This window comes from Pipra filicauda, unplaced genomic scaffold, assembly GCF_003945595.2.
Source record: "Pipra filicauda isolate LSUMZ 115617 unplaced genomic scaffold, ASM394559v2 scaffold40_size4127951_pilon, whole genome shotgun sequence".
Taxonomy (NCBI): Eukaryota; Metazoa; Chordata; class Aves; order Passeriformes; family Pipridae; genus Pipra; species Pipra filicauda.
In genome coordinates, this window is record NW_024104543.1 from 2667854 (window position 1) to 2692218 (window position 24365).

The following is a 24365-nucleotide window of genomic DNA, read 5'->3' on the forward strand; positions in this document are numbered from 1 at the left end:
TTCTTTATGTCTAACCTAAGAGTTCAGTCGTTTCATTGTAAGTTTGTAAGTTCCCCTTCTGCACATGATGGACTTGAAGAACCAATGATTCTCTTCCACTTCAAAGTAATCTTTCATGATTTTGAAGACTGTGTCTCAGACTCTGATGACTAAATGATAAACCTAAGTTCTTCCAGCATTTCTCATAGGTCATATTTTTCAAGTTTCTCTAAAATCATATAGTGCATGAATGAAGGAATATTGTTTCCTGCGTTTACAGTCTGTACTGCTCTTTAAAAAGTATGTATTCATAACAGCATATTATTGATTCATGCTCAACTACAATCCACTGTAACATCTAAATTTTCTATTAACTTAATCCAGCACGTGTACAGGTAATTATTCCCCCAGACTCTCTGCTTGAATTCAGATCACTGCACTCTAATAGCATTCTCTAAAATGATGGCAGTCTTTACAACCATCTTCAGACTTAATAGGCATATTCTCTATTTCATAATTTCATCATGTATACCCTATATATCCATATAAATTCATAAATATTTATAAATATATGTATGCAAATATAAATGAATAAATATTTCTTGAGGCATGTCACAGCTGAATACTTGGGACATTTAAACTTTCATAGCCTGTATGAGGTTAGGTGTATGGTCTCCATACAGACAAAGGAGCCCTGAGGAGCAATGGCAGGTGCGGGAAGCCAAATAATATCATGATTTAACTCCTTTGTGACTATTGCAGGAGTCATCAGACTGTGAAAGTCTCATCCTCAGCCATGAAGGAGCACTGAAGCCCCTGCACTAGCCCCATGGGGGACAGCTAACACCAGGAATCAGTGGGGAGGGTGGCAGGGTTGCCCCACAGACTGGTGACATTGCCCAGAAGTGCAAGTTTTGCTGTGGGGTGTAGGGAAGAGCATTTCGGTATTGTGCAATGCTTGTGGGACGTTTAGGAGACCAAAGTCAGTGAAATAGGGGTGATTTGGGGAGGGTCAAGTGTGGAAAAATAGAGAGAGAGAGTATGAAGGGAGTAAATTACACATAAAAGGTGCTGGTCTTTTGACACCTGAGCCTAATCATTGCAGTGTCTCTTGTCTCCTCATTAAACTCCATGTCTAGTATTCTTTTCTGGGTGTGGAGCTTCCTGGCTGTGTGCATGTGTAGAGAGGATCTGAATGACAGTGGCTGGAGTGGATCAGGAGTGGGAGGCCCATGTGCCTGGTACCAGTATGGGGTACCAATGAAGGTGTGCTGTCAGCAAACCAAATTTTCCAATTTTTCATATATTTGTCAATATATGTAAAAACTTTAGCAAATTATACAAGGAATATTTATATAAAACACTCCCAAAAAAGAAATTAGAAATAAGCAACATGTACTCAGTTTAATAATAAACATAAATTGCATTGAAAAACTTTTCAGCTACAGAAGTACTGATTCTGCAGTATTAGAAATTATAGGACAAAGTATATGAAGTTTTGAGTGGTTTGTTTTTTCATATACAATCAATTATATTAATAAAGGTTCTATTCAGTTACAAAAGAAACAAGCTCGAAGACCAAAATATTTTATTGCAGGTTTTAATAGTTTCTTATCCAGAGAAGCACAGGCACAGGCATAAGTCAAGCTTTTTACTGCTCTCAGAAAAAAATGAACATTCAATCCTTCTACAACCAGTTATTTCAAACGAAATTAACATACAATGTTTGAGATGTTAAAAATACACCAAACAACAGAACAAACAAACAAAACCCCCTTGAAGAACTTTACACTTAAGGTAGAATTGTAATATGTCACATGTATTTGCTGATATGATACCTAATATCAAAGCACACTTGGTAAAGCTCTTAGAGGTGGTGGTATAGCTATTGCAACTCTTCATGGTTAAACTTATGTCAGTGTTGTCCTGTCAGAACATTTAGCTCACTCCTGCTCTCTGTGCAGCGGTTTGCGCTCTGGAGGTAGCATTGGCTGTAACTTCTGCCAGCGTTGTGGAGGCCAGAGAATATGAGTAGCTCGAGCATGCAGAAGTCCAAGAGAAACCTGCAACCAAAATATAAAACAGAGAGATTATTACATAATGTAAATAAATTAAAACGTGAAAAATACTAAGCATGTGATGATTGTTAGAGCAATGGGAAAATATAAAACAGAGAACTGAGTCCTCTCTCATGAATGTAATGAGGGGAAAAGAAAACTTCTTCAGTGACATTTTTTTTTTTTGATAAAACATTTTGTGGAATTCAAAACAGCTTGCTGAAATGCACTGTCTTCAACAAAGAAGAAATAGGAATTTTTTTCATTTTAAAGAGAAACAGGAGAGGCATTCTATAATCCATAAAGCTTTTGGGTATTAGTTATTCTGGATCAAGAGAACAAAGTAACAGTATAGTCTCTATACTCCATATTAGGAACCACAGAGGGAAAAAATATATACTTGTTTTATTCTTATGCTTTAATGATCTGATATTGGCTCTTTTTCTGTAAACTCAGTTCTTCTCTTCCATTCCATTTCTCATTAAAAAAAAAAAAAGTGATTTTAGTAAGCAGGTAACTCAGCATTTTATGCAAATAGATACCAAATGGTCTCCTAGGAATATCTTCAGCTAATTTTCTTGATTTAATTTCATAGGATTAATGTATATTCACCAGTTTCTCTCTACTACATAATCAAATCAGTGAAGCTGAAGTGGTATATATCTAATTCCATATTCTGTAGCTTGATGAAGCAGGTGCTGAATTACTTGAATATAATTTGGTAACTTAATAACCCATGATATCTAAAAGAATCTGAAGTAGATCATGGAAATTGCATGGATCGTATTTCTCTTGTTTGATCCCTTGCAGGGACCACTTGTTTCCCAGATTCATTGCAGCTTTTTTTCCTACATTTAAGCAAAGGACAGGCTGCTAAGTGACAATGCTTTTTCAATAGGATTGAGCAATATTCTTTTTATATCCTGACATACTTCTGTGTAGTTTGGTTAATATTTATGAAATTCACAACACCTTTTATCTTAATTAGCCCAAAAAGTAGGCTGCAAATGTAATATTACCATGTTTTTTCCTTGAATATACAGCACGATAGCACACACATTACAGGCTGGTGCCAAAATATAAAACCACAGCAAATCCCACTGCTGCATGTAAAATATGACGGCATTAGTACAGAGAAAAATGTTAAAATACTCTTTTCAAACACAAATAACATCTCATTTTCAAAGCTCTGTGTTTTTCTCAGTACATTGCTTGTTACTGATGTCAGCAGGAGGTCTGCAAGCAGACTGAGAATATAATAAATGAATCAAAACTTGTTTTAAGCTCAGGCTGGGAATAATTTTGCCCAGAGGATTACTACTATTGACCATCATCTACCCTGAAACTAATAAAGAAATCTCCTTCCTATAACACCTGATTTACAGGACAACATGACTAGAGTTAAAAAGGAAAAACAGATATTTTTGGGTGATGGAAGCCTTTACTAAATAACAAATTACACTGATTCTATAGGACTTCTTTTATAGTAACTTATAGGTTCCCTTTAAAAGCACCTTTATGTTTGAATTCTGCAAACAACCTTAATAACTTTTTTCCATTGCCTATTATTATTCTTTACTTACCACACCAGCCATGAATTTCACTGAGGAAGAACAGAATTGTTAGCAGAGAATAACCTGCCCTTGTTAACAGGTTTACCCTAATCAAGGTTAGATATGGACAAAGGATGAACTGAGAGGCTACACTTTCTGTTGTAACAGTGAAGTACTGAAATAATCTATTAATTAATCACTTCCCTTACAGACATTATTTGCTTCCTTTAAGTAAAAAAATAAGTTTACCCCCTTGAAACACTGTCTTAACTATAAGAAAAATCAGTATTTTACAGGCACAAATCCTTTGAGGAACATATTTCATTTACAGACATGAGTAGGAGATGCCAGCAATCTAAATAACTGGGGTTTACTTCTACATTATGATCTATTTGTTATTCTTGCTGTGGCAACAAGGCAGTATATTGAATTGAATCTATATTATTGTTCCTAAGCCTTTTAGGTTTGTTTGGGTTTTTTTAAATAACCTTTGAATATTAAATTGAATAACTGAGTCATTCTGTTAACACAGCAATTTTATCTACAAAATAAGTTTTGAATTAATAATACTGTTTTAAACTGTTATTGTGATAAAAGCATATTTCCTGAGTCTGTTGTTCTTAGTATGTTAGTTCTATGGAGACCGATTAGTTTTGGCGCTGCATAGGAAAAGATAAGTCTAAGATTGATAGTGCTATCTGCAGTGGTATTTACAACAATCTTGCTCATTCTGTTCTTACAGATTGGGATAAATGCAGCTTTATTAGAGACTTACAGTACTTTCACTTCCCCTGGTACCAAAGTACAGGTACTGCTTTTCCACAATGGGAAAAGCAGCATTCAGATTGTATATATGTAGCATGCAGTGGAGCACATCAAAATTTCTATGGCAATACAGGTGTTCAGTTTGGATCTCGAGAAAAGGAAAAGTCTAGATAAGGATATGACCCTAACAAGGATATTCAGCTTTCCCCAAGCATGTAAAGTCTACCCAAAATTCGAAATTCAAGCACTGCAGCTCCTAGTTGTGAGTTCACAGAATTCCCCACAGATTTCTCCTTGCTTCTTTTTTCCTTAAACCTTCTTGATTTCACTCTAGTTCAAACAGCCAAGATTTCAAATTCTGTAACAACACTGCAACAAGGAAGAACAGCACCACTTAATATAATCTGAGAAACAGCAATGCAGAAGCAAAAAACCCAAGCCTCTAAAACTTTTTCTAAAGTTAGACTTCCTAACTGGTCAGTTTGCTAATTGAAAGTAATAACTATAGAATCATAGAATCAAAGACTACTTAGGTTGGCAAAGACCTCTATTTGGTCTTTGGATCAACATGAAAATCCTCTCTGAAGGTGTACTAGAATAAGTACTTGAATATGAATCTACTTCTGAAGACAAAGAAATACTATCTGACAAATCATCTTGTTTCATTGTATTTAAGCCTAGAAAAATGTCAATATTCCTTTCAATACCCCCATCTTCCGGTCTCATTAATAAATATTTAAATTGTGCAAATCCCCTACAATACCACTGAAAGAGAACAAATAACAGCTACCAAACTAGAAACAGAACTAAACTACAAGTGCTACAGTAATAGTAGTACCTGTGTACTTGAGAAATTTCATCAACAGACAGAAAATTACAATTTAAAAGGCATATATCAGCCTCTGGTTTTGTAGAGAAACTTTTGCTTTAGTATCTTAAGCTGAGTTCTACTCTAGCAATATTGCGCGGGCCAAATGCTGTGTCCAGTAATAAACATAGAAACACAAAAAAATAAAATTTTTCTCAAACCAAAAAGAGATAAAACAATACATAAAAATACAGTGTTTCAAAATATACTTCCTATTCTCTGAAGGACTACATTCTCATTACCTGTACTGAGCTTAGTAAAGAAGCTTATATATAGCCTTTTACATGGAAAGCACTATGGAACATCAGCTGTATTCAAAATTTTCTTCTCAAATTTTCTGTTTTGTAACACAAGGTCATCGGGGATGGGCGAGAGTAATTCTGTAGCATTAGAGGTCTATTCAGACCACATTGTGCTGGCTTGGGTAGTTGTTACTCCCCACAGAGGTTCTGAAATGTGCCAATACATATTAGGTGAAAAATTCCCTAATATGGAGAAATCCCGGGAGATTTAGAGATGGCACCATTTGAGCAAGCACAGAGCTTTAACGAAATTTTCCAAATCTAGTAGTTCATAGCCCTTCTATGTTGGATTCCGCTGCGGCCCGGGTTCAATTCCCGGTCAGGGAACTCCTCCGGGCAGATGGAGCTCGTCAGCCCTGTAAGGCCATCCATCTAAGAGAAGGTCACTCTAAACAAACCTACGTCCTGAGGACCTCGCTGCCACCGTCCAAGCTTGCTCGGTCCCGGCAGATGAACCTCAGGATTAAAGGGTGGGCTCAGTTCAGCGCACACTGTGTCTCACCTAAAAAATCCACTGCGCAGGCTCGAAGGGTAATGACCTTTCCCAAATCTTCGTTCGCGAAGACTGGCCATGAATGAATGTTGGATTCCAAAATTTGGAAATGAGAAAAAGAAAACTGCTAGATTTAAACAAAAGCCTTGGGCTAACAGATACTGCGGAAAAACCTCCATCTAGAGTCCAGACAAGGATCCATTGATGTCACGGGTTTGGACTGTCCTGCCCAAGCCTGGAAAAAACCATGCCCTGATCTCATCAAACCTGTGCAGAAGACGTATTGTACCTTATCTCTCCCTTTCTGTTCCCTGGATCCTTGCATTCTGTAAACCCAAATTCTCCCAATATAAAATGGGGTTTCTCCCATGACGTATGTGTAAGACCCCAAATTTATTAACCTGGGTTTTTCCCTTATGTCATCCCCTGAAACCCCCTGTTTGTGACAAATTGTAATAGTTACAACCCCCTGTTGAATATGTAGACCCTAAACTCTGTAAATATGAACCTGTAAGTCCAATAAAGCATTCCAGTTTCTTGCCCCCAAACCAGGATCGTCTTAGCTTTATTGACTGCACTACCACCTATCTCCCATCAGTCAGTCAGCTGCAGTTTGACTATACTGATATCCTGAAAGAATTGGAATGACAAATTTGCATGGATGTTGAAAACTGTGTAAAGGGATCAGGTTAATGAGAAAGGTGAGAACCAGTTCTAGAATATTTCAGCCCCCAAAACCTCAAAGAAGTCCTCAAGATAGAAACACTTAGGTAACTATGCAGTGTTTCAGCTATGACTCTAACAAAAATATATAGCATGGGATAGCTATCTGTGTCAAATTAGATTGCTTGTCTTTAAGAAAGGTTGTGGCACTGGGTTTTGATATTAGATTGTAGCTGTAAAACTGTCTCGCAGAGAATTGTCCCTGTAAATTAGTCTCTTAAAAAAATCCATACTTTAATAGAAAGTAAACATAATTGCTATTACATTTCATTTTTTGTACATGGTTGAATTTTGAAACAAGCACTGTCAAGTGCAGTAGCAGGAAAAGGGCTCAATAAAAATAAAATCCTGTGGATTACAATAAAATCCCAGAGAAACTAATATCTCTGGTAGAAGTATCTGGGATAATGAACAATGGCAGAAGAAACAAATATTCTCCACCTCCTTCTTTTATCAATCCAAGAATAACACAAATATGAGAATCAATAGATTATTTTGTAAATAAAATCATACCACAACACATGTTAATATATCATCTCACTGAAGGTTGACATAACAAGGTGCCAACTAGCTCACGAGTACACGAAGAGTGATAATACATAGCAAAGTGCTGGCATATTCATTGTTCTTTCTTCTTCTAACTGAACAAATCAGGCCTAATGGAGCCATACAGGTCTAGTGACAAAGAATGCAGCCCATTAATTTTCTTACTAAGTGTTCTATTATAGTTCCATTAGTTTGATAGTTGAAGTAGCAGCTCCAGCTCCAGATAAAACATCCCATATGCGCTTTCTTTCACAGTGCTAGTATATAATCAATAAAGTTATCAAATTTAGAAGAGCTTATTTAGATAGAAAATATTTTTTAAAAATCTGAACACATGTAAATGACAATTATTTTATTTTTAAAAAAGTTTTAAACAGTGAAAATAGACACATATATGATGCAAATTTCACATATATGTGCAGACAATCACAAAATAACATGTAAAAGAAAGAATATATTTCAAATTCAATGGTTGATTCCCAGAACGAATAAAATTTCCATGTTAGCACAGAGTAGCTGTCTGAAATTAGTATAACAAATGTGACTGCTCCAATCCAATATGGTTTTGCAATTTAAGCTATTCATATCAGAAGAGGTGGAGTCACTGCATCGTAATAAAAACTCAGGTTATTGATTGAACTGAAAGCAAATGTACTAAATACCAAAATAATTGAGTTGCATTTGCATTCTTCTATCATGTCTACATGCTTATGTTAAGCCTAAAGTTGCAAAAGTGGAAAAGGTAGGAAAAAGGCACTGAAAATAGAATATATTTCACATATGAGATTTTTCTACAGTTAGATATGCAAAGACTAGTTAATGTTGAACCATAATTTAAATTCATAAGAATAGGGCAGATTTAAATGAATTCAGTATAAAACAGTGTATGTTTTATTCAGCTCTTGAAGAAATCAGCTGTCAATGCCATTGACTAAATTAAACAGTAACAGTCTTGGTACAAGAATTTCACAAGCTGAATTCTATCTCAGTGTATTTTCTTGGAATTGTCGTGGATATATTACTGAAAAGGACCCTATAGTTAATTAACTTCTTCAATACATCCCAGATTTTTTCTGTTTTTTCTAAAGATACTTTTTTAAAATAGAGATTAGCATATTACATTGCACTACTATTCTTTTTTCTTCAGTAAGTATAGCAATCTTGGTAAATATTCTTTCTTGCTTATGATTAAAAGAACCATTATGCTAAATAGGTCTTCCAAAGGATTTACAAATCAATCTCTTATTTATTTTAAATTTCTAGTAATAAAAATGGTGAAAGAATTTGCTTAGTGCACAGTATGATGTGCTTTGCATGCTACATATACATAAATATCATTTAAAAGTTAAAAGCTTTTTAATATTTCACTGGGTGATGCACAAAGTTCCCAGACTAAATAGGATTGTCACTAAGTCACATAATTCAACAGAAAAACAAAATGTACTAACAGTTCTCATGAAGGAGCCCCACATAAAAAGCTGTTACATATTTGCAATTCAATATTTTAAGAATTGATAAATCAAGTGGCAGGAAACAATTATTAAAACACATTTATTATCTTCACCTAGAAAATATTAGCTAATTCCAGAATCTATGCATATTAATTATTCAGGACTACATAAAAGCCTTCAATATGAATTCCTATTCAACAACATATTGTATCAGTGACAACAGTCGGAAGAATGTCAGACTTAGTGACATTTTTCAGCTTACTACACTGATATTGATTATGTGCATTGTCTTTCCTGACTAAACAATTAGGGCACTACACAGAACTACTATACATTACAAATTCAGTTGATTTCCAGTTTGGTACTGTTGTGTGTCATTAATTTAGTTTCAGTTTAAAGCTTTTGCAAATGCAGAAGTACACTGTGATACATACAGGGGAAGGAGTGACCTAGTGGCTCCAAAACCTCACAAACTACCCAGGGTCTCAACTCTTCCTCCCACTACATTGGTCCTCCACAGATCCAACTCATCCCCACAGGCTGGTGCTGAAGCAGAGGCAATCATGCCTTCTGCCCTGTTGGCCCTTCTCTGCAGTTCTCTGAGCTTCCAGGAGAGCCAGACTTCTAAATCCCAGCAGTGCTCTGGCCAGAGAGATTCACTGTGATGCTCTGTGCAATACACGGGAGAGCCCTGGTGTGTTTCTGCTCTGCTTCCACCACACTCTCACAGATAAAGCAACCCTTAATGATGAGTGGTTAGTCTTGCAAAGCTGAGCGAAGCTGACAGGTGAAATTCCACACAGTTTCTGTGGAATTCCACAAGTGTTCCAGGGATCATACGCATGGAAGCTGGGAGAATGACATTTCAAACTCATTCAAGACAACTAAAGAAAGAAAGGAGTCCTACTGTAGAAGGAAACAATAGGCTTCAATTTCTGAATACACTCAAATTCTTCTTCAAGAAAAGTGACATGAATAAAAGCCTCATGCTAGTTATCTCTTTCATTTAATTTATATTCTTCATACACTTTCTAAAAGCTCAGGAAATTACCTGATCTCATGGGTCAAAAATCAGGGCTATTTATGAACTTAGAGAAATACCAACACTACACGATATCATGGAGAACACCTCATTTTGTGGGTGCCTTGTCTGTCTATTAGGAGCAGCTCCAGTCTGAGAGACTCCATCAGTGAGAACTGTGATGGGAGAGCATTGGGAGCAGCAAATCCCAGACATATGGGAAAGTCCATTATCTTAAATTTTCCTTGGCAGATACCTGGTAGTCAGTCAAGGGCATGTTACAGTAATTATCAAATGCTGAGGGAAGAAAGAAAAAAAAGACAAAATAAAGAATGCCAGCAGTAGCAAGAAAAGTTAATTCAAGGGAATAGGTGAGAAATTACCTCTTAATTAAAACAAAATGCTACAAGAGCTTATAACAGTACAACTGTTACTGGGCAAAGCAAGCCTTTTCTAAAGTTAGGAGAACTCTTCAGAGATTTTCAGTGACAGTAGCTTGTATGTTAAGCAAACAGATCCATCAGCCTGCTCACTGCTTCTACAGGTTTTATCACATCTTTCAGTTTTAGTTTTATTCTGATACAAATGAAGTTGTTGCAATTTGATTTCCTCTTACCTTAAAAAGACGACTGCTCAATAGAGTATTCCACTTAACCAAATATTTTTAAAAAATCCTACTGTGAGGCTTGCCTATATTTTCTTCTAAAATGGCATACAGAAACAGTTTGACTTACAGAAAACATGCTGTTGGCAATATAAGCTGTGAAAAGCAATGGGGAGTAAATATTCAATGAGCAGTTGGGATATCAAAATGTCATTAAATAGCTGCATGATATGTTATTAAAATTATAAAAGATTTTTTAATAGAGCTCCTTGTGTGAGGATGGCTAGAGCTCATCTAAAATGGTAAATTTCATCAAGATAATTCTGTATATGTAATCTCCCTAAGCTGATTTACTGGAAAAAAAAACCCCACATAAATACTTCTAATATATACAAATATTTTTCTCCCCCATCTAGCTATAATAATAGTTATGAATCTAAGAATATTATATACTTTCTCTCTTGTTTTTATCTGATTTATTCTGTATTTTTGTTAAAATTATGAAGAAGCAGATTAAATGTACAAAAGCCAGCCTTTACTTGGAAAAAAACCCTCTCAAAACCATGAATATATTTCTTAGTCAACCTTACAATTATTTAGCATTCTGTTTTTATACAATAATGTGACATTTGTCAAAATACAAGGTCTCTTGGTATAATTTAAATCATATAGCTACCCTTTCACCTCATAACAGAAATTATGATTAAATAATTGACACTATATACTTATGAATATAATTTCCACATCCTACATAACTAATCCTCTTCACATTCACTTTTTTCTTCTTTAGTTCACTCTTGATTAGCTTAAGATAACAGTATAACAGGTTTTGCAGAGGAAAACAGGTTTCACAAAAATAAATCAGAAGTATAACAAGATATATATCCTTACCAAGATATATCCTTAAGCAAATCCTATTGCAACTCCTTCACTCAATTCTGAATCTAAAAGGATTGTACCTATCACATGTGAAATGACTAATTCTCCACAGAAAACTCCCTCAGTAAGGGAACAACTGTGTTTATGGAGAAGGCAGTTTTATAGAGCAGTGACATGACAGATCAAGTCCCCAGGCCTGTCCTGTGCACCAACAGCCCCAGCAGGCTGATTGAGAGGAGGGGCAGGGGACAGGCAGTCAGCTCCCTTTAGTTATGGGGACATCAGAAAAACAAGGAAGAATGGCAGGAGCCTATATATAAGCTCCCTGATCCTTGCCTTAGAGGTCCAGTTAATTGGCTTAAAGAGAGGCACTACCTTCTGCCATTTGAGATATTCCAGGAAACCTCTACTGGCCACTGTGCTTCCTCATTCAGAAGGGCACAGGCTTCTTCAAAGTCCTGTGCTACACCTTCCAAAGGAACATAAAATTTCACTAAGATTCACTAGGACATAGGAAAAACAGTTTTGTAGACAACTAGAGTTCTCCCATGCCTCTCTTTGGGATGTTTGGTATTCTTCTTGGCACACACTCACCAAATTATTTTTTTCTGTTTTCCCCTTGGTCTCTAGCCTTCTTTGATGCATCCTTACAGAACAATGCAGGATACTATAAACCAAATAACTGAGTCACAGGCTGCACCCTTTCAAAATAAAAAGTTACCTTCATCTTTAGCCAAATACAGTAACCAGTTGTGGCTGGAAGCCAGGTGCCCTCCAAAGCCTCTCTATCAGTCCCCTCCTTAGCTGGACAGGGGGAAGAAAATATAATGAGAGGTTCATGGGTCAGGACAAGGACAGGGAGAGATTGCTCACCAGTTACCATCATAGGCAAAACAGTCTCAGCCTGGGGAAACTGACTTATTTCCAATAAAATTAGGAAAGGGTATTGAGAAATAAAACCAAATCTTAAAAGCACCTTTCCCCCACCCCTCCCTTCTTCCTGGGCTCAACATCACTCACAAATTCCCTCCCTCCTCTCCCCACACCAGTGCAGGGGGACCAGGAATGTGGGCTCTGTTCAGTTCATCACACATTGTCTCTGCTGCTCTTTCCTCCTCAGGAGGAGAACTACTCACACTCTTCCCCAGCTCCAGTGTGAGGTCTCTCCCATGGGAGACAATCCTCCACAAACTTTTCCAGTGTGAGACAAGTCCATCTTGGAGCTGACTGGCACTGGCTCTATTGGACATAGGGGATAGCTATCGATGAAATTTACCATTTTAGAAGAGCTCTAGCCATCCTCAAACAGCTTCTCACAGAAGCGCCCTGTACTGTCCCACCCTCCCCCCAGCAGAACCTGGCCACACAAACCCAATAGACACAATTTAATCCACTACTTTACCATCAAGATCTACATTTATCTCAAGGAAAAATTAAAATTTGCTCCAAAGCCATACATGATAAGCAAGAAAGTAGTGAAGACTAATGAATTCAGCTCCCTGCATATTTAATAACATATTCTCTCATAGTCATAATCAAGCCATAGTTCATCAAAGTATGTACTGAACTTTAAATATTCAAGTAATACACTTCAGCACATTATTAAAATTAAATAAAATAAAATAAATAAATTTCCAGTGAGCTGATGATCTAGATTTATTAACTCTTTAAATTACTCAATCTTTCAGATTATATGTAGCTATTAAGCTATTTTAGCAAGATATAACCACACAGAACTGCCAGGTCATCGGTACAGAAAAAGAATTAGCACATTTAGGATCTGAAAGTTATAAATGTTAAAACTTAACACCACTAACACTAATTCATTACATGGAGCTCTTTCACTTCCAGTAAGAAAATCAATGTGATTAAAATTCCTTTTCAGTGCTTACTTTTATAACACACTTGCATTCAAAATATGCTGCAAATCCAATCCTTATTTTGTACCTCAGTGTTTTGGATGACAAAAAATCACATTTTTGTCAGCAGCAGACTGTGTATGCATTACCATTGCTACAATGCCTGAAGATCCAAGTACTGTCTCTGAAATTAGCTGAGGAGACAGCAGTAGTGAAATGTGCAGACAGCAAAGTCTGATACATTTTCATCAGTCTACTCTGGAGAAAATATATTTCTGTATATTTACTGAGCTGTTTTTTCTTCATCAGGATCTTAGCACTCAAAGCAGATGAAAAAAGTGCTCTATATTTTAATGAGATAGTTCATCTTCTAGCTTGCTAGAGTACTAAATTTCCATCAGCTATAGGTAAAGGCAGTGGAAAGATGCAATTGTTTTTCAATGGATGTTTGGCAGCCTCTCTGTAGCATCTTTGTTTTCCCATGACTGCACAGCTTAAGCAACCCAGTTTGAGCCTGATAAGAACTCTCCATTCTTGTTTTCAAAATATTTTGTGTATTTTCTTGTTCAATGAATCTAATGCACATTATTCTTGAACAGACAAACCCCCAAATCTACAAAGAAAGGCTTCCATGCTTTATTCCAAATTTCTCACAGTAACCTAAGTTTTCATGCTGTCTGGAGCCACACACAGACAGAGGTGAATCTGAACCTGCCTTGGCCTCAGAAGTCTGGTGGTAGCACTATTAGCCCATTTGAATTGCTAATCAGTCTTAAACTGGAGGCTGCCACACTGTTTGTAGACTTGAGGATGTGATTTTAAGTGAAATATATATCATTGGTCAAAATCATGATTCTCTAAACTCAGTAAGTAAAGAAGATGGAAGTTAGAAGCTAACAATAAAGTGTGGTTCTTACGAAATGTGAAGAAATGCAGGCCTCGATTCTCAAGAGAATTGGAATAAGCAAAAAAAAAAAAAAGAAAAGGAAGATGTAGATACTACTTAGAGACTTTTTATGAGAGTTTAGATTTACTTGAACAACCAGCATCCTGAAATTAGAAGACTTCCTCCCCAAATATCAGTAATGATACAAATTCAGTGAGCATTAGCTGCAACTAGAAAACATTCCCAGTTAGTACTAATATATTAAATAAGAGGGCAAGAGCTTGAAATTTATACTGAGCAAGACTAACCTTGAGCATCCATGGCAACAGCAGAGCCCAGTGCAGCACCTGCTATGTTCTGCAGCAAAGCAGCTCTCTCTTCGATCTCAGAATACTACTTTACATCATCTTTCTTCATACTGTCTGCAAGATCTCAGCTGAAATTAATTCAGAGCTAAACTAAAGCCCTTTAGTACACATTTGCGTAAGATACTTTTTATGTACAGATTTTACCTGGATAGAATCCTGGGACTTTCCTCCCTCTTAAGTCTGGCTACGGCTCCTAAGTGACCTCTCCTGTGGTGCCATTCTGGCAGGTTTGTTAGCCTTCCCACCTGCGTGCCAGCTGGCCTCAATTATTCATCTGCAAGACATCCTAGTTGCTGCCTGCTAGCATTCCCCAGGCATAAGAAACTACTAACCTTCCTCCATTGCTGGGCAAAGTAGGACCCAGCTCCAGTTTCCAGACTCTCTGCTGCCTAACTCCATTACACAATGGGAAGAGGATCCACTGTAAATCACTGAACAGTTTTTTATGAGGGAGGCTCGAGAGCAAAGCATAATCACAAGCAGAATGTGGACAACAAGGGACACAGAAAAAATTTTCAAGAGAGATTAATTTCCAAATTCAGCCAAAAGGTGAATTCTCCAAAAAGAAATCTGAACAAATATTAATTCTCTGGCCACAGAACACCACCCTAGATTAGGCTTTAATTGAGATTAATGGGGCACGCATTATTTCCCTTGTTACTTTTTCAAACTTCATTTAGAAAGCCATGTCACCTGTCTGATTGCAAAAAAACCCCAGATTGTTATGGTCATCTTTTAAATCATAGAGAGTAAGGCATTTTAAAGAGAATTTGAGATTCTCCTCAAAATAGAGGAAAAATATACATGAAATTAGTCAAATATGTATTTTATATACTATAACTGTTCAGAAAACATAACAGAAAAGGAAAATAATAAAAGGTTTATTCTTAGAATATTTCAGTGGGCCTCAGTTATTAGCTTTAGTGATTAAAAGAAGTTCAATGCTTTTTGGTTTTCAACTGTCGAAGTTATGATACATTCCAGTTCTCTTAAGTAAAACATACTCATGCCTAGCTCCTATGACTCTATGTTTATTTAAAGTTCTTACTATCTTGTACTACGGCATTACTATCAACACTCCTTAATCACTTATATTCATCTCTGAAGATGCTAAACCGAGCCCTTGAGCTGATGAAAATGCTAGACAGAGTGTACTTCAAAATATACATACACAGAAATTGAGACTTTTTTTTTAAAGTCAACATCTTTCTCAAAACTATGACGATCAAAAAAAGTTCAGTATCCACTTACCATTCCTTAGTACTTCATCCATACTCATTTACAAATGACAAAACACGTGTAAAATGTTCCTTTTGTTGAGCATTATAGACATGAAGCTACTAATAAAGATATCAGAATCTCTATTAATTCAAATTACATCTTACTTTAACCAATTTTATTGCTGCTACACAAACAAGGTTGAGCCTATTTGATGATTATCGTTTGAGATTTCTTACTTATAACCATGTCAAAATTAATCCTTATTTAATGAGGTTTTTGAGAAGAGTTTAAAATATCAAAATTCTGAACCATGTTCATCAGAACTATTTGTAAGTAATTAAAAATGATAGCTTATAAATAACTTGTGATTGGATCCTAAAGCCATGTTAGAAACAGTGTTTACATGACAGCCTGTCACATAAATTTGTGCTTGATACACGGGCCCTGTTGAGCAATAAATAGTGACATTTTTATTATTCTCCTGAAAAAATAAAGTTAAAATTTCTGTTATCACAAGTACATTTTCCTTCCTTTTCCCTCGTAGTTTCTGACATGTTGACATCATCTCACTGAACACTAGAAAATCATTAATTACTTACTCTGTGTCCTCCAACTTCTCCATTATCGAATGCCACTGTTACAATGTAAGAGAGCCATAAATTGAACAGAAAAGGTAACCAACTGCTCATGAAGCTTTAATTTTCCTCTGTTTGACAGAGACACTGACACGATAAGCTATGACATTTTTGTGTAAAATTCTTTTGGGATTTGGAGTGTGTCACATTCTATCACTCAGGAGTCAACATGTTTCTCATGACATCTCACCCATAGGGAAAGCTTGGGTGTGAGGTTTTGTTTTGCTATTTTAAGGGTATGGCAAGGATTACAGGAAAGGTTCTTAAAACTTATCAGCCTTCAAAGTGTAGTATAAAAACTGTCTTTAAAAAAGATATTCATAAATATGAAGTGCACTTTATTTTTCATAAATAGGACAAGTGAAGAGTGTTTGAAAATGTGCTTGCTAACAAAACCATCAAAATTATTTTTGCTAACAATATTTTTTGCTATTCTACAGAAAGTCAGTTAGATGACAATAAATAAAATTAATATTAAATGCCAAAATAAAAATAAGTGTCTTTATTAAACAAACTCAGGTCAGTTATAAAGGTTAAGCCTGGAAATTTTTTTGTAATTTCTCGATTGTGATTGTGTTTAAGGCTTTTTAAGTGACTAGTTCTTGCCATTGGGTTTCCTAGAGAAAGTAAAGCTACAAAGCCACCCAGAGTCAATTTTACATATATAAATACATATATATATGTGTTTTTTAAAGTAACGATACATGTTGTATATAAAAAACCACAATGAGCTGCGAATTTCTTAATGTCTTATTTTCATGTGTAATTTAAACACTGACTGGAGTCTGGAACCTTTCCTCAAACTGATTAGTAACTCGAAAGCTAGTTGCCGTAAATTTGAAAGAACTATTCCTGTAAACCTGTGCTATTCTTCATGTATAAGGACATCTGAATCTGACCCTAAGATTTATTTAATTTCTTCTGTAAAATGAGAGATTAAAAATAAAAAAAGAAAACAACGACAGATTTATGGAAGATTGTAAAATATATGTATGTTAAACTTCAACTTTTGAATCTTGCAGGTTTCAAATATTAATTTATAGAGCAGTGTGAGCAACAAGTCTTAACAGTATTATTGATCTGATATAAGTAGATGACAGTCTAATATTGCACTACATTTTGCTTTTGATGAGGGCTATTACTTCCAATAGGCATAATGTAACAATCCCACAGCTTGTCATGACTTATCTGAAAAACAAGAGATCTTGCCGCAAATACATAGATTTATGAATGTCACTATTACACAGACACTTTTTCATGGTACTTACTGAATTGCTATGTAAGCATGCTCCTACTCATAGGGGGAAAAAAGAAGGAAAATATTAAGAGGAATTCTAAGTTTTCCAAGGGGAAAAAAATCCCAAAGCTCAAATATTTATATTTCTATTACAAAAATGTGACTGCTACTAAAAAAATTCTTTTCAGCATTAAAAAGTGCTACTGACCTGAGGGACTTGTTTAGAGAACTAACTTGTTTATCAAACAGAACAAAGCCTTATGCAAACAAGGAGGAACACTTGCTCTTTCTGAAATTTCTGAATCTCCTGTTCATTTGTGTAAGACAAAATATGAGTAGTGAGCAGTCAATTGCCTCACAGGCATTAGACTCAGACAGCTATTAAAATATAGTGCAGACTACTGTAAAATTTACAAGCCTAACACAGAGCTTATTAGATTTAAGGGATATAATTGCATTTGTTTCAATGGACACTGGATTTAACCTTGTTGGTATGATTCATTGTCTACTGAAGCATATGGACAAATACCCACAAAAGGAATCATATGCAGGCCCTTATTCAGAGCTCTTTGGGTGGATGAAGTAGGAGATTCAAAGATTTTTAGTACTACTGTCCTTGCCTTATAGTATTGCATTTTTTCCTCATTCAAGGATACTTGTCTTTACGTAGGAAAAGTTCCATGGCCATCAGCAGAGAACAATTTCACGTAATTTCTCTGTATTTGGAATACATGTTGCAATCTTGCATTTTTTAGAGAGACTACCTATCTAAACATCTCTCTGGCCTAAAAATAGAGGCACTTGCATGCAGGAGGGATAATAAATCAATTACCTTAGAGGTTTTAATAGTCCCAAATTAAGATAATAAAAGTCCTGGAGTGATATATCAGAAAAAGATTGATTTAACCTGGCAATTAATACTTTGTGCTGAAGTGATCTGATGTCCAAAACACAAATGTGAGAGAGCAGTAATTACTGTTAGTTTATTTAAATTATAAAATTGAGTTTGAGAAAACATTTATGTATAAGACTTGAGGTTAAATGAAGACTGATTGAATTCTCTGTTTATTAGACCCTCTCTCCACATACTCTTGAAATCCCATAAGAAATTCAGCAAGCTTGGATTCTCCGACCTAACTCAATAGCCTAAAGTGAAAATCATGCTAAGCTCTATAGATGACCAGTGGAAAGACAGGACCTTGACATAGTGATGTAGACCAGAGGTAAGCTGTATCAGTTTCCTTCATTGTTCTCCCTTGACTGTAGAGGGAGTCTAAGCAACTGTGCTATTAATTTGGGTGTCTCTGTTCAAGGTTTACAATTAGATTAAAAACATCTGGGTTTCTATATTGACTTCGAAATCATGTAATGTTCTCCAGTAAAATCCATCTGTTCAAAAGATATGCTGGAAATAAATGCAAGACATCATCTGACATTACATTCGCTTCCTAAATTACTTGGTACTATATTTAGAGAGGACAACAGCAAAGCTCCCTTCACCAGACCAGGACCAGAATACAGTAACTGATATTGCATTTTGCAGTTTAATGAATAAGATGTGGGGGTTTTTTTCCTCAGAAAATTCTCAGAAGTCCTTCTTTTTATACTGCAACGCTAAAGGAGAGCAGTAATAACTGCAGGTTGACTACAGATCATAGATTACAGGGTTTGTAATCTTAGTGACCTTGAGTGGAATCAGGTTCCAAATGCAATTTGTTAAATACCATTATATTACATGACAGCTCTGAAAGTAAGGGAATATAAGAATAGTAAAGCCAAAGTCCCTTGGGGTAGTCTGATAAAATGTAGCAAAACCTGTCTAAATAACACATTTGTTATATCTAGTCTTGCTACTTTAAAATGGTTTGCTCGGGAAGCTGTAAAGCTCAGAGGAAGAAATCACCTCATCTCAGCCATCACAAAGGCATTGTTGTATACTGCTTCTGTTCTAACCATGGCAACATACTACCACCAAAAACTAAAATATTAAAAAAAAATTAAAAATCAGTGATGCAAAGATAGATTAAAAATATTAATTTCAGAATTCAAGCATAACACATTAAACCCAAAGATTTGTTGGCTAGCATTTAATCACAGAATTTTCTCTTTTTTAAAAAACTCTCAAGTTGACCTCAATTCCCAGGTTTTCTTTTTTAGATTCCACTTCCCATGCAGTAGATATGCCATGTTTTCTCTATGGGACCACATCTGAAATGAGTCAGTCACTCTATACTACTCACAGTCAAAAGAACTTCATCTAAAAGTACTTTAAGATTGGATCTTTTGTGTGAAGCCTGAGCAATCTGCAGCCAGTGAAGAATAAATATATATTGAGGATTCACTGCCAGAGATGCAATCGTGAGATGCAGAAATAATTGCTGGAAAATATCAGAAGCTGGTGTGCTAGAGAAAGTTTGAGTTTTGTCTGCTTTTAGAGGATTCTGTGTATTCAGCCTACATACTGATTTACTATCCAGGATGCATGGATAGTAAAAAAAGTATCATACACAAAATTCATCAAGAGCTTTTCCAACATAAGAAACAGCTGATTTTCTCATGAAAAAAGATAGGGGTAATAACGGTATATTTTTATTTTATTTTTAGATACAGTCACGGTCAGGTTCCTAGTTGACAATGGAGCCTAGTTTTACTCCAGGTTAATTAATATGTAATGTTAATTAAGTCATTTATGGTTATAAATGTAATATATGCTTCTATTAAGATAATAGGGATTACAGTTTTCATTTTTCACAGTATTTGTTAGGTTTAAATAAACTAGAGCTTTATATTTTCAGTTTGAAATAGAAAAAAACCCAAACAAAACAAACAAGAAAAATGGAGAAAAAAAGAAGTGGTTATACTGAAAGATTTATGCTCAAGCTCTGTTTCTGCAGGTAGTTAATGAATATATTCTCCAAAAATAATTATCTTTAATATAATTTCCTTGCACTTTATACTGTTTATTAATTATAGGAGAATCTGTACTGACTGTGTATGTTATTTTGGAAGAGTCACTACTCTCCTTAGAAGCAGACTGAGGCAAGGAAAACTGAATAATCTGATCAGCAGTCACTTGGCACCATCACAGACTTGCCCAAGGGAAAAATGAAAGTCAACTTGAATATTATCTTGAGAAATAAGCCTTCAGAAGGAGATCTTAAGGCAGGTTGAAAGGATTCAGGGCACTATTTCTGTGAAAACAACAACAATGATCAAGCAGATCAACAACTGAGACTTTTACAACTAATTGGAACAAGTGACGAAGATACAGTTCCTAGAATATTGTAGTCTTTCCAACTGAAAATCAAAGAATGGCATGTACTAAAAGTAACCTCAGATTTTCAAGTGTTTACTATGTTTGTACTAAGTCATTAACCTACCCTAAAATTCACCTCCTTCCCCTCCCCAAAAATTTTTTTTTAAAAATTCCATCTAATAAGTCACCATTCTTGATATCTACAGAAGTTGTAACATTTTCAAAAGAGTAATGGGACCTAATGCACTAAAGACTGTAGAAAGGCTCGCGCTGTTGACACTGTTCAGAGGATCCAGTAAAGGTCCTCAGAGTTCCTTAGCTGGGGAAGCTTCAGCTTTTTGCAAAGATTAGACTGCATAGCAAGGCAGGTATCACTGTTCATGCATCAAAGAGCTCTCTGTTTAACAGTGATATTCATCTCTTCAAGGAGATACTATTTTTAGGATAATTTAGAAATGCTGTTCCATCTGTGAATTAAAAAGCAATTCATCTTTCACAAACACCAAGAACTAAGTAGAAGTCACTTTCACTTTTTGTCTTTTTATTTAACATTAATTTTGCTGAAAAGGCATGTAATCTACAGCTTTCTTGTTGTGCCTGACCATTTTAATTTTTGATCCTTTTTAATACACTGTAATAATCTGTCTATAAAGTGCAATTACTTAGAGTAAAAATGACTGGCATCTCTAGACTCAACAAATCCCAGCCTAACAAATTGTACGACTGCAAACTCTATAATTTCCTATATAAATCATACCACCTATTTTCATTTTGTCCAAGCTTGTATCTTCATCGGGAAACCAGCTTTTGCTCTTATAGGGAGGAAAATGTAACAATAAATTTGGGAGCACATGAGTGCATGAATCATTGCATGCATGTTCAAATAAAAGTGGAAGCAATCTGCTGTCCAGGAAAAAATGTGGTTACATACCTATAGGTATCATTTCTCCAAGAATAATCCTGGAAAATTGATGTGACTCTGCGTTAAAAAAACGATCAGTTTCACAGAAAATCTGAATGTCCCAGAGACCCTGATAAAATCGTCTTTTCTAGTAAGCAAAGACAAGGCATAAGGTAGCATTACAAACATTAATGATCAGATTCTCCATTTATCTAATCTTTTGCTTTTGTCTGATTCATTGTACTATGCACCCTTCCAAAACAATCTTAAGATTTACAAATAAGACACTGTTTCAGTAGATTTGCGAGATTCAAATTCAACACCTTTACGGTGAGATGATGAAGACAGACTATGTGTAAAAAGAGTTTCCATTAGAAATGTCTTCTTAGAAATACTCAGAATATTACATCTCTCTCATGGTTATACCTAGAGGTAGGAAAAAGTAGCTTTTACAGTGGGCAAGTCATAAAGTATTATGAAATGCATTATATTAAGAACCATAGCAAAAATTAATATTTTCTTTTTTTATTTTAAACTATAATGTAAAGTTAAAAGCTCTTTTTTCCCTAAATTGCAAGAGAGAATCCTTTCCCTTCCCAAAGCAAAGTTCCTTTAAGTAGTAAGGTAATATTTAAATCCTAAAGCTGGTGTTGCTATTTTATACACAACTGGTGGCCATCTGTCTGCTGATATGAAGCCTGTTGCAATTTGCCTAGTAAGGATTGATCGAAACTTCCTACAGTTTCCTGAATTTTTATAGAAACCTCAGGAGAAAAAAAAGTATTAAAGATAAATTTCTAGAATATCTGCAAACACCAATAATGGGTTTAAAAAAAGAATCCCACAAAGCCATGCAGTAGACCCCCAACATAAGGACATGGACCTGCTAGAGCAAGTTCAAGGAGAACCATCAAGTTGATCAGAGGGCTGGAGCATTTCTTCTATGAGAGGCTGAGAGAGTTGGAATTGTTCAGCCTGGAGAAGAGAAGGCTCTGGGGAGACCTGAAAGCAGCCTTCCAGTACTTAAAGGGGCCTAGAAGAAAGCTGGGGAGAGACTGTTTACAAGGGCATGTAATGATAGGACTAAGAATAATGGCCTTAAACTGAAAAAGGGTAGAGTGAGATTAGATATCAGGAATAAATTCTTTACTGTGAGGGAGCTGAGACACTGGAGCGGATTGCCCAGAGAAGTTTTGGATGCCCCATCCTTGGGAGGATTCAAGGCCAAGCTGGATGGCCAGCAACACAGTCTAGTGGAAGCCATCTCTGCCCATGGCAGGTTGTTGGAACTAAATGATTTTTAAGGACTCTTCCAACCCAGGCAATTCTATGGTTCTGTGATTCTATGATAAATCAATGCTAGAAAATAAAAGTAAGACAATTAGAAATTTATATTTTCCCCATTTAGTGACCTCTAATATGTGTCTTGAAGTGTCTGTTCTCTAATAGAATAAAAAGAATATCTTTTTCTTTGCCTGAAACAATGAAAATGAAAAATTAGATCAAGCAAAAATAACCATGAAATAAGGAGAATACAATAACATATGAAAGAAGGTAATTTCTCAAGTAACATATGCAGTCTTGAACCTTTGACAACTCAAATAGTTTTGAACAATGAGTCATTTATGTCTGTGAAAGGCCAAGCACTTTCCTTCCTTCATTTATTTGTTTTATTCCCCTAGGATACAGCAAATAAATAATATTACTTCTAAAGAGCCATTTTCTGCTGTTATCATTTCTACCTTGAGGAAAAAGATCTTAAAATCCTTGAGCTTATGAGCAAACCAACTTAGAGAATCACAGAATATGTTGAGTTGGAAGGGACCCACAAGGATCATCGAGTGCAACTCCAGGCCCTGCACAGGACCATTCCCAAGAGTCACACCACATGCCAGAGAGTATCATCCAGATGCTTCTTGAACTCTGTCAGGCTTGGTGCTCTGACCACTTCCCTGAAGCCTTTTCCAGCACCCAACCATCCTTTGAGTGAAGAACATTTTTCTACTATCCAATCTAAAACTCCCCTGACACAACTTCAGGTCATTCCCTTGGGTTCTGTCACTGGTCACCACACAGAAGAGATCAGTGCCTGCCCCTCCTCTTCCTCTCATGAGGAAGTTGTAGACTGCAATGAGGTCTCCCCTCAGTTTCCTCTTCTCCAGGCTGAACAGACCAAGTGACCTCAGCCGCTTCTCCTACAGCTTTCCCTTGAGGCCCTTCACCATCTTCACTGCCCTCCTTTGGACACTCTCTAATAGCTTAATATCTTTCTTATATTGCAGTGCCGCAAACTGCACACAATATTCAAGGTGAGGCTGCACCAGTGCAGAGCAGAGCGGGACAATCACCTCCCTCGAGCAGCTGGCGATGCTTTGTTGTCACACATTCCTCCTTTTTCTCGTTCTTCACAATAAATTCAACAATTTTTTGTGATGTCACAGGTGTTCTAAAGAAAAGTAGTATTAACAGGCTTATTGTGACATTTTAAGATTCTTTAAAGATTCACTAATTTATTAGATTCATTAAAGCTGGGGCATTTGTACAGAAATACAATAATTATTTCTCCTAGTTGTGGAGATACATTCTTGTCTTGTTCAATTTGTAAATAAGTCCTGTATATTCTGAAAAGCAGAATCAATTCAAAGCATTAAAAAATCTTGAAAATTAAAAATGTAAATAATTAGCAACTTGTATATAATTAAAATTATACAAGGTTAAGCATCAGAATCCAAATGTATCCATTTCCACAATGACTCACTGG

General features: G+C 35.9%; 1 protein-coding gene across 2 annotated transcripts in view; it reads right to left on the minus strand.

Moving 5' to 3' along the window:
• Positions 1-1553: 1553 nt before the first annotated feature.
• IMMP2L (inner mitochondrial membrane peptidase subunit 2) overlaps positions 1554-24365 on the minus strand; it is a 417256-nt gene continuing 394444 nt past the window's right edge. For both annotated transcript variants that reach the window (XM_027721219.2, XM_039385379.1), the window contains exon 6: positions 1554-2042. In XM_027721219.2, the coding sequence (XP_027577020.1) occupies positions 1923-2042 (120 nt within the window). In that variant the 3' untranslated portion in view covers positions 1554-1922. The remainder of the gene's footprint in view (positions 2043-24365) is intronic.